Genomic DNA, 11,810 nt, shown 5'->3' with positions numbered 1-11,810 from the left:
TTATTTGTTTTAAGATATTTGCGTGTTTTCTAATAATATTGTTTTCTACTGTTGTAAAACAACCTTCTGTTTTTATCTTTTAAAATTCGTTAGATTATATTTAGTTAGTATTTTGGGTTTAGTTTAGTTCGTTATTTTCCTATTGATAATTATTATAAGTTATTATAAAATTTGCTTATTACTTTACTTTGAAAGAATGAAAAAGAGCAGGTCTTATGTCTTGGCCTGTAGGACTCTCACAGACCTTTTTAATGAATGTTGATTTATTAAATTAAATAGCTATACTTAAGTACCCAGACCTAGTACACTACAGCTTAGCTTCTCTGTCCGAACCCGACCTGATCCGAGGCCCGACCAGAAAAAACGTTTTATAAAGTGTTTTGTATTCATAAACATTGTTAATTATATTAGAGTAGACGGGAGATTGGTAATTAATATATTTTTTTAATAATTAATAGGTATATGCTTCTTTAGTATTGTGTTAACATCATTCTGAACAGGTTTCGCTCATTTAAACAGCTCGATTTTTTTTTTTTTTTATGTGGGCGCTGTGGAGAGCTCACATCGCATTGGGAAATAAAAAATGAAAAGAGAAATGCACTTCGACTGAACTTGAATTTATTTTATTTCACTTTTCTATTTTATACCTTCTTTTTGTCTAAAAACAAACATCCAAGCACATTGTCGCGCTTTCGCGCCTCTACTCTAGCTGCGCTGCCCGTCAGTTCTTCAATACAACTCATGGCGAAAGTAGCGGTCAAATACTCAGATCATACCTGTCAAGTCTCCCGTTTTGGCCGGGAAACTACCGTATTTTACTCCTCTTTCCCGCCGTCCTCCCGTATTAGTATTTTCCCGTAAATTTCCCGTATTATACTAAATAAAAAAATATATAGGCCACAGGCGACAATGCACTGACCGCTGTGTGTCTCTTAACCAATCGTGGTGCCGGTTCAAGGAGAAAGTCCCGCCTTTCAGGAGAAACAGCCAATCAGCTAGCTGGTTTTGCGGAGCGCAGTTTAGTGTGCGGGAAGCCCCGCCCCTCCCCTCGCTGTGAGTTCAGGCAGCTAGTCGGAGCAGCTGTCGTTAAAACTAATCTGGATATACGGAGATTTTTCTAAAAGAAAGGTAATTAACCATGTAAACTGTGATGAGATTGTTTCTGATAGCTGGTTAAAAAGACTCTTCTCTGAATCAAAACATAAATTAAACCCACTGTGTGTTTAATAAAATACAGCTTGTGACTCAGTTAGCTTAACTTTAGAATTAGCTAGATAGATATTCAGGGTTTGAGAAAAATCTACATATATATATATATATTTATATATATATATATATATATATATATATATATATATAATGCCCTGCCCTGATGTGCCTGATCAGCCAATAACTATCATTTCCAAACTCTATTAGTTCAGGGCTAGTTTTAGGGTTTGTTAGAATTTGTTTAAATCTCAAGTATTGTGGTAATGTATTATAATGTAATGTAATGTATTATTTAGAAGGGGTAGAAGAGATGGTTGAGCTGGAGAGAGAGAAAATGTGGAGAGGGCTGAAATTAACTGAACTGATCAGGAGTGGACTGAACGATAGAAAGAAGTATTAATGAAAGATTATTAATTGTGTAGGCCCCTTAGGACTATTATTTACTTATGGAATATATCTGATCCATGTCCTTTTTGTAAATTTGTGCACCCTTCAATTTCAATTTTAAATCTATTAAATAAAAAAAAAATATATATATATAATATATATATATATATATATATATATATATATATATATATATATATATATATATATATATATTTTTTTTTTTTTTTTTTTCCTCGTTTGGGCTGTTGGGGCGGCGGAAAAAATCCCTTATTTTTAAGTCCAAAACTTGACAGGTATGACTCAGATCTATGAAGCTATGTTAGCACTCGTTTTTCATCACCAGGTCAGATTTTAGGAAAAAGTCAAATTAAGTCAATCATAATTAGTTTTGTTCAGCGCTCTAAGAGGCCGCTGGCTGCTGGAGACCCATGAGCACCGCGGAGCGCACGGAGCGCGTGGCATTGCGCCTCGTCTCTTTCGCAGCGTTCAGCGGAGTTTAGACAAAAATAACCATAAAAAACTCCGTTCAGTTAAATAAACTTAAAATAAGTAAAGTTAATCAAATATTGTCAAAGATGAAGGAGAGGTCGGGGTTTTGGTGTGCTGTTTCCATGATTTAAAAGTAAAACTAATGTTGCGGTATAATGGTACTGGAGATATTTGTGTTTATTTCGAAATGGGTGTTTTTCTACAGTTTCAGTGTTTTTCTACAGTGTTGTTGAGTTTTTCGGTTTTATCTTTTCAAATTCGTTAGATTATATTTTTGTTAGTATTTTGAGCTTATTTAGTTGGTTATTTTTATATTATTTTTTATTATTAATCTTTCATATAATGCGGTGTGCCTTACGAAAATAGACTGAAAATAGACCATCGACTGATAGTGAGCCTTATAATGTGTGCGTCTTATGGTGCTAAAAATATGGTAGTTTGCTTGTTGGTTACATGCCTTTTAACTTGAATACATGACCTTTGTTACAATCTTCAGGCCTATAGACAAGATTTTTCTTGTTTTCTTTGTTCTGCGTCCTTTTTAGAATAAATGTTGTTTGTATTGGTCATTAAACACAACTGTTTTCTTTATATTTTAATTTACTAATCTTATTTGTATTCTCTTTTATTCCTATTTGTACTTTTGAATATTATATTCGCAGCCTATGTCTAGATACTTTTTTACATAAGAGTTCTTCAATTAAGGCATCCAGTAGCTTTATGCAACACACTTAGATGCTGTAAGTACACTTATGAACACAGAAATAATAGAAAGGTGTATATACAAAGGGTATAAAAAACTTGCACTGCAGTGGAGCTCCTGCTGTCTCTGGGAACCCTCATGTCTATGCTGTCCTCCATCTTTCTCTTTAAAGTTAACTTAGTTATAGTGAACCCAGCTGAAATTATACTCTGCATTATAATTTCTTATGTAGCTACCCTCGGATTTGGAGAATAAGGGTACTTTCACACGTACCTGGTTTGATCTTTGAATTTTTGTCACAATAAAAGCCTCTCCTAAACATCAACTTTACAGGAGACAAAAAAACCAATGTAAAGTTGAGTAATATCCAAAGTTTCTTTATCTTGAGCTGAGGGACCTTTAACTCCCACTGCTGCCTCTGGCTCACTCACAGAGGTCTTTTTAACACCATCTGATAAAACCATGATTTAAAGATATTTGACTGTTTTTTTGTCCTTCTAGCATCTTCTAGAATAGAAGTTGAGATTTAACTTCCCTTTTGAGCCCAGGGGAGACTGAGCCCCTGACCTTTGCCCTTAGACTGTAAAAAAGTCCTCTTGGTCAGCATATATATGGCATTCATTAAGCGTAATAGGCTCGGGCTGTGGAGTCACAGTCACGCATATGGATGCCCCCCCCACCCACCCCCCCGTGCAGTTTAGCACCAGTTCCTTGCATAAGTGTTAAGATTCTACCTCAATTCTAATGTAACAAATAATCATAGCTTCACCAACCACTCCAATAACTTACTGTAATCAATAAAAAAATAAAAAATAATTTTGTCCAACAAGTGTAGTGTTGTGGCAGTAGAGGCACTAATTATGTGCAGAACCAAGGTGGTGTTCGCTGTGTACAAACAGGGTCTAATACAAGCCTCTGTGGAGCTTTAACTAGTTCTAACTCACAGCTTTATAATGAGAAACTTCACGGTTTTAAATGCTGAAGGTCAGGGGTCAAATATTTGTCTGCTTTGGGAAAAACTCAACACTACTGCTCAATGCTCAGGTTTCCTTTAAGACAATATACAGTACTTGCAATATACTGCTGAATAACTTAGGTTGTTGAATAACTTAGGTTTAACATTTACTACAGTACTACAGGAAAGCCATTTCTATAGTTGAACTATTAGTGTGGAGACAATGTGATTAGACCAGGGTTCAAAAATCTCAGCATCCAAGACAAGTCTTGATTTGGCATGGTTTTATATTAAGGCTGTTGACTTCATAGGCATAACACATGCAATCCATCTGGAAACTTTAATGTGTTAGTATTTTAATAGTGAAAATGAATCATGCCACAAAGTTAAATACAGTTTCATTTAGTGATATTACAGGATCACTACTGTTGAGTTCAGAAGGTAGAATTCTTTTTATTCATGCTAAAGTGCACAATTTTCGGAACTTTCTACTTACATTTTAAAAATAGCCTCATTGCTACTATTTTAAACCAGCTTGTTTTTATTTTGGCTCATCATAAAAAAAAAACCCTATGCAGATAAATCTTTCCATCCAGACAGAGTGAATCTGATTGTGGTTGGCTGTAGGGAAGTATAAACCTATACCATTCCATCACCCTATTGGTTTATACGTGATCCATCACATCTGTACATGTCCCGCCCACACTCCAGTAAGAACACGTCAGATATGTAGCCTAGTATAAAGATAAAGACTCAAGCTATTAAAACGTCCGTCTAAGGTTCTTTAATATGCAGTACTTTTACACTTTTACTTGAGTGAAAAGCTTCTGGAGAAGTATTTCTGTAAACCCTACTTTACTTCTTCCTGAGCAATGAAGGGCAATGCTTTTTACTGTCTTTCAAACAATATTTTCAAAATTCCTTATAAAATAAACTATCCTCTTAAACCATTACTAGTATTACATAGCCACAACAGCTCTCATGTTTTTAGTGTTTCCTGAAAAACTTGAAAAAAGAAAAGAGTTATTTTAGGAAGATAGGAAGATATGAAATAATCTTTAGTATGTTAAATGAAAATACTGTACATAGAAATGATATATAAAATGTGCAGAAATAAATGTCATATGTTTTATGTAGAGAATGTGGTCACGTTTACACTTATAAGATCAACAGAATTTCACTTAAACTGGGGTGCACAAACTGTTGCAGACCCTCATATATACAGTAGTAGACACTTGTAGTAGACGTTTCTGATAAAAAAAAATGCAATAAATCACATTAAATTTGAACAAAATGATGAACAAGAACTGGCAACGACTCGCTTTGAAAGTGGCAGCAAAGAAAATAAATTTATTGTATTTTTTTTAATTATGAATTTACAGACACTGGTTGTACAACGCAGTGAAATATACATTTTGTAAAGTGATTTTAAAAAATAAAAAGGACAAATTTAACCCTTGTACGGACAAAAACACTTGCGGACAGACACAGGGGTTTCAAGAGAAGCGGGGGAGTAAAAATCAGCACTCGCTCACGTACTTCCCGCGTTTATGCAGGCTTTACACTGCAGGAACACGCGTTTATAAAGTAAAGTGTCAGCCTATTGGTCAGTACTGCTGTCCATCAACCGATACCGGAAAGTGCTTGTCGGAGGGCGTGTCCACGAACCAGCGGAAGTTCGGGTGAACGTTACAAACGTACTAATGAACGAAGGAACAAACCGGACTGAACGAGTGGCAACAAATGTGCAGTGTTGCTTACAGTACGTTTACACCATCCCTTTAAGCTGACCAGTAAACACTAAACGAACAGGCAGGACAGAAAGAGAGAGAGAGAGAATACGAATAAGAACACAGATCACCAGTGTCCTCCAGCGCTCCTCATTATCTGCGGAACTACTGGGAGAACCATCCACACCCAGTTTAACTCATCATGATTGTGCAACATCATCACCATCATCATATATTTGGCCCATGATTAAAGCAAGCCAACACTAGCTTTCTGACATATAAGACTGCAGTGAGCTTTAGAGGGAATGATTGTACATGCGCCTGAAGGGGAGCAAAAGATAAAAGAAAAGAAAACATCAGGAAATCAAAGATAAATGATAATTTGTTGTGTTATGTCCCCTCATATGATGATCGTTTAATAGTGAACAGAAAAAGGAATGTGAAGTACAAAACAAAAAGCACATGGGTAGAAATAGATTCCTATGAATCCTGTATTCGTAATGCATTACACGGAGTACTGTACATAATAAACCTTATAATGGTTGTCATAACCGTGTATAATAACTCACAAATACTGCTTGAATTTTTGCACCAGGAGTGGCATAAAGTTATCCAAAATCAGTGTGTAAGACTGGTGGAGGAGAACATGCCAAGATGCATGAAAACTGTGATAAAAAAAACAGGGTTATTCCACCAAATATTGATTTCTAAAAAAAATATTTCAAAAAATGTTTCAATGTTTAAGTGGTCTCTTAATTTTTTCCTATAACATATAATTCATTATAGAGAGTACAAGTATTTACAAGACTTTTATAATGCCTTGTAATATCTGTTCATAACTGCATACTAATGTAGTATACATACAACGCAGTATAACACAACTTAGGTACTTTTTGTATTACCATTGTAAAGTTTTAATACATTGTTCAATTCTTTTATAGAGATTATAATGTATTATAAAATGTTATTACAAGCTTTACAGATGAAGTGAGTTATTATATGCCTTTAAAATGTGGAGAAATATGTTGTTTTTGTCACTTTTAGTCACTGTGAGTTCGTTCTCTTTAATATTATAAGTTTATGACAGTCATTATAAGGTATTCATAACGCATTAGTAATACAGGATTCATAGCAACCATTGTTACCATAACATGTCTAGCACAGCTGTCCAATTTCATTCGTACATACAAACCCTGACAATCTGGACAGACAGAGAGACATACAAATCCTCCAATCAGGGATTCATTTGTGTTCATTCACACAATTCATACAAATCATACTATTGATTCCCAGCAGACATACAAAAAAAGACCTTCTTGCATCTTTCTTTGATACATTATGAAGCTAAAAGGAATGTTCTATAACAACAATCTGTGCAGAAACATAACTAGTAAGGACTTTTTTCTATTAAGATTTACTGTTTAAAAATATAGATATTTATATATTTATCTTGTTCTTGTGTTTTGATTAACTCCTTCAAACCATCAAAAATACAACATCTCTCCATTACTCTGAAGGTTTCTGACTAAATACATGATCCTATACTGTCCAACATAAACAAAAGTGAATTAAATCATCTGTCTGTAACCCTACAGAAATGCAAAATGTGCATATTACACCCATACCCATCCAACATTTGAACATAAAGAATAAAATGAGAAAAAAAAGCAATGAGGAAAAAAAAGGTAACTACTATGAACATACAAATATGAAAAATGAACAAAAAATAAACAAAAATAAATGATGAAAACCAAACCGAATATCGCTCGTAATAATAATGGAGAAACTGGTACGTCCAGTGCAGACTCCAGTCATGCAAACAAGCAATTTCGGCTCTCTATCCAACACCCTGCATGGTCCCGTGAGCCGAAACAATTCTTGAGTTCTTTTTTTTTTTTTCATTTCTTTTCCAAGCCCCGCCCATTTCTGTATTCTGCAGCTCACCAGTAAATGAAGTAAAGTGGCTCTATGCAATTGAATCCTCTCCCAGGAAGAGGAAGAGGAGGAGCTGAGTAGATACATACAGCCAATACAGGCAGACAAATGCACACATACGTACAAACATACATACGTACATACGTACGCATATACCCACACACGCACACATACACATACACACGTAATGATACACACTCTTCTCGTCTCCTAGAAAGGCACCATGCACGTGTAACACCATGGGAACAGGAAGGGAGAGAGGGACTGAGGGAGGAAGGGGGCGGAGCACAGAGAAAGCAAACCACCAATTAAACACGAGCAGAACGATGATGTAATTCATCAGCAGCAGTGGGTTTCCCGTCGACTCCAGGTCAGAGGTTAAGGCTTCTGTCATCGAGTTTTAGCTACAGGTACTCCAGTTATAAGGCATCCTAAGAAGAGGAAACAGAATATTAGAAACAGCAACCTGGGAGTATTAACGGGTTTATGGATGTAAAGGAGGAGCTGGAAGATAAATCTAATTTGCACAGATCAAACTGACATTAAAAGCAGGTTAAAGATTTAAAGCAGAAGATATAAAGAATCTTTACTAATTTAAAGAAATGAAGGTCAGTAATACAAAAAAATTCAAGAACTTAAAAAATATCCTTAAGTGCAGCCGCAAAGACTAATCAAAAATATTATGAGGAAACTGGCTCTCATCAGGACCACCCCAGGAAAGTGTTCCTTCAGGGAGCAGTTATTGATATGTGGTAGACTCCCGCAACTTCCGGGAGACTTGGGACGTCCAAAGAGTTGATTATGTAGCAAAGTGTTATTTAAAGGTTTTTCTTTAGGTATAAATTAAATCAACTTTTGACTGGTAGAAAGTAAAGACTGTACTGTGCAAATTATATTTTTCCACCCAACGTCTCCTGTAAAGATCTGGAAATCGTCTCCTACGTGCTTGTTGAGGCCTAGCTCTCGTTCTCATACTGACTCAACCGCTTCTTCGTTTTAAGCTCCTTCAGCCACTGTGGTGACGCCGCCTCCCTGCAGGAGAACAGAAAGAATGCTTACAGTTAAAACAGAGTGTCATAATAATAAACAGGTTATATATATATATATATAGTATATATAGCTCTGGAAAAAAGAGACCACTTAAAATGATGAGTTTCTTTGATTTTACCAAATTGAAAACCTCTGGAATATAATCAAGAGGAAGATGGTGATCACAAGCCATCAAACCAAACTGAACTGCTTGAATTTTTACACCAGGAGTGGCATAAAGTTATCCAAAAGCAGTGTGTAAGATTGGTGGAGGAGAACATGTCAAGATGTATAAAATTGATTAAAACCAGGGTTATTCCATCAAATATTGATTTCTGAACTCTTAAGTTGTTTTTTGTTATTTCAGCCATTTCTCATTTTCTGAAAATAAATGCTCTAAATGACAATATATGTATATTTGGAATTTGGAAGAAATAACAATGTTAATTTAACTTACACATATACATATAAATAGCAAAATTAGAGAAACTCATTCAGAAACTGAAGTGGTCTCTTAATTTTTATACAGTATGAAATAGTACATCAATGTCAATTAAAAAAACTTTGTATTGCATTATTTACTTTTTCACTAAAGTGTCCAATTTTTATAAGAATAAACCAACAGAATTTATATGCTTTAAAAAACATTTACACTGAAGAATAATGAATTGATTATGTAGGTCTGGTGTGTTATAAAGTGTACACACACTCACCCGTTCTCCTTGTTACCAGCAGGGGGCAGCACACGGGCAGCTCGTGGGAGGAAGGGAGACTTGGGAGAGCGTGAGAGCTGAGAGGAAGAGGCAGAGGCAGAGGGGGCGGGACCGTCCGGAGTGTCTCCATCACCACGCTTCTTCAGCTGGGCCTGTAGGAGAAGTAATGTGTTGGAATTCTGAAATTCAGTTCATGTAATTCATCCTGAAGTGTGTTGATTCCTTTTTAGGATCGTCAGTACTATCAGTGGTACCTTCTGATGCTAAAAAAGAGTAATAACTTCTGGTAAGACTCACCATGATTGCTGAAGGGTCCATGCCAGGGAAGAGCGAGACTCTCTGGGGTTGGGATGAGGCGGCAGAGGAGGTAGGGGTCCGGGATTCTCGAGGCTGCTCCTCCGAGTCTGACTCCTCTTCCTCCTGAGGTTTTGAGTCTGTCTTATCTTCTTTAGGGACAAGAATAGGAGAGAAGAAATGTAATGAGATTCTTTAAACCTGAGGAAGGTTTTTTTTTTTTCTTTTTGAGGATATTTGTGAATTTCTCTAATGGGAAAATGTTTGCTAATATAGTTAGGTGAGACATATAAAAATGATTCGAACAACCAGATACAGGGGTTGGACAATGAAACTGAAACACCTGGTTTTAGACCACAATAATTTACTGTCCCGACGGACAGTTCTGGTGGAAACAGGAGAGTTGAGGTGCACATTGAATTCTCACGTGATTTGGGCAGCCGTGGTTTTATGTTTTTGGATACAATCCGGGTTAGCACCTGAACATCCCTTTCAGACAGCTTCCTCTTGTGTCCACAGTTAATCCTGTTGGATGTGATTGGTTCTTCTTGGTGGTATGCTGACATTACCCTGGATACCATGGCTCTTGATACATCACAAAGACTTGCTGTGTTGGTGACAGATTCGCCAGCAAGACGTGCATTAACAATTTGTCCTCTTTTGAACTCTGGTATGTCACCCATAATGTTGTGTGCATTACAATTTTTTGAGCAAAACTGTGCTCCTGCCCTGCTAATTGAACCTTCACACTCTGCTCTTACTGGTCCAATGTGCAATTAATGAAGATTGGCCATTAGGCTGCTCCAATTTAGCCATGAAACCTCCCACACTAAAATGACAGGTGTTTTAGTTTCATTGTCCAACCCCTGTATTGATGATATTGCATAATGCATTTCAAAATGTTAAATCAAAAAATGGTATTTTGGTCCACAATTATCAGCTTTAGCCTATAATCTGCTAATGATCATCAGCTGCAGTGTTCAGTACCTGTTGAATCTCTGTAGCGCCATTCTTCTTCTTCTGCTGTGGTTAGCTGGGTAAATGCGGCACTATGGCGGGCGGTTCTGGAAGGCGGAGCTCTGCGGCTCATTCTCTTACCAAGCTGCGCTCTGGAGCGAAGAGCACTGGAGTCCAGTAGAGTGGTGGGGGTCTAACACAGGGAAGAGAATAATCACAGTCAGAACACATTAAATAATTTCAACACACTGTACACTATAATGCTCTATAATGTCTTTATGGTCCACAGACTTATTCTTACAGGCTGCAATACACTGCAGGTGGTATAGAAGGTACATTATAATGCTCTCTAACGTCAATACGATCCACCCGCTCATTGTGACAGACAGTACTACATTACAGAAAATATAGGGGGTGCTCTATAATGCCCTATAATGTCCATATGAACCCCGTACGCTCATTCTGAGAGACTGTAATACACTACAGGAACTGTAGGGGGTGCTCTATAATGCTTTATAATGTTAATACGATTCATGCTCATTCTGAATGAGTGTAATACAATACAGAAAGTATAGGGGCTGTTCTATAATGCCCTATAATGTTTATATGATCCACATGCTCATTATGACAGACTGTAATATTCTAGACAAAAAATAGGGGGACCTCTATATTGCTCTAATGTTCTTATTATCCCCATGTTCATTCTAAAAATACTGTAGCACATTAAAGTAAGCATAGAGGATATTCTACATGCTCTATAATGTTCCTATGATCCATATGCTTATTCTGACAGACTATAATACATCTCTGAATCACTGTTGATAAACACACCTCTGGAAAAGCGAGCGGCTCCAGAGGTTCCTCGGCTGAAGGGGCAGGGCTGATAGGAGTGTCTACAGGAGTGGCGTCTGCAGGTGTGGGTTCCTCAGGTGTCTGAGCAGGGGTTGGTTTTCGTGGAGACGGGGTGAGGAGTCCATCTGACGAGGGGGTAGCTGGTGTGAGACTAGAGAACAAGAGGAGAACATTAGAAAGAAGATCACTTGATTACACGGTTTCTGTTTTATAAACATAGGTTGAGCTACGGGCGTCCTGTGAAATTTGGAACACCAAGACATTACAGTCCTACAAGTCCTGTAAGGTGTGAGGTAGGGGCATCAATAGGCCTTGACCAGAAACACCCTACAAGACTTCTCTGATGTTTGGAGATGCTCTGGCCCCTTCATAAAAGCCATCACAGTATGACACAATTTACATTGTCAATAAGCAATGGGCGTTTACTAATTTTTTTAATTTGAGTCTGGTGCGTTCTGTCTTTGGTGGATTGCCATCTAAAAGGCGCAACTTTTCAGGAATCGCTGTGAAGGTGTGTGAGCAGGTAATTTACAGGGAGAGCAGTATTATTTTAT

At 37.0% G+C, this 11,810-nt stretch overlaps 1 protein-coding gene across 12 annotated transcripts in view; it reads right to left on the bottom strand.

Annotated features, from left to right (window-relative positions):
• Positions 1–5,068: 5,068 nt before the first annotated feature.
• si:ch73-138n13.1 (uncharacterized protein KIAA1671) overlaps positions 5,069–11,810 on the bottom strand; it is a 98,073-nt gene continuing 91,331 nt past the window's right edge. For 11 of the 12 annotated variants that reach the window (XM_049485484.1, XM_049485494.1, XM_049485489.1 and 8 more), the window contains 6 exons: positions 11,236–11,407; positions 10,435–10,597; positions 9,451–9,599; positions 9,154–9,305; positions 8,354–8,443; positions 5,069–7,842 (listed from right to left, as the gene is read on the bottom strand). In XM_049485484.1, coding sequence (XP_049341441.1) covers positions 8,368–8,443; positions 9,154–9,305; positions 9,451–9,599; positions 10,435–10,597; positions 11,236–11,407 — 712 coding nt within the window. In that variant the 3' untranslated portion in view covers positions 5,069–7,842; positions 8,354–8,367. The remainder of the gene's footprint in view (positions 7,843–8,353; positions 8,444–9,153; positions 9,306–9,450; positions 9,600–10,434; positions 10,598–11,235; positions 11,408–11,810) is intronic. The other variant, XM_049485488.1, reaches the window with a different exon arrangement.

This window comes from Astyanax mexicanus, chromosome 12 (assembly GCF_023375975.1).
Source record: "Astyanax mexicanus isolate ESR-SI-001 chromosome 12, AstMex3_surface, whole genome shotgun sequence".
Lineage (NCBI taxonomy): Eukaryota > Metazoa > Chordata > Actinopteri > Characiformes > Acestrorhamphidae > Astyanax > Astyanax mexicanus.
Note: the sequence above shows the minus strand (reverse complement) of the source record. Positions and strands in the feature narration are given on the sequence as shown.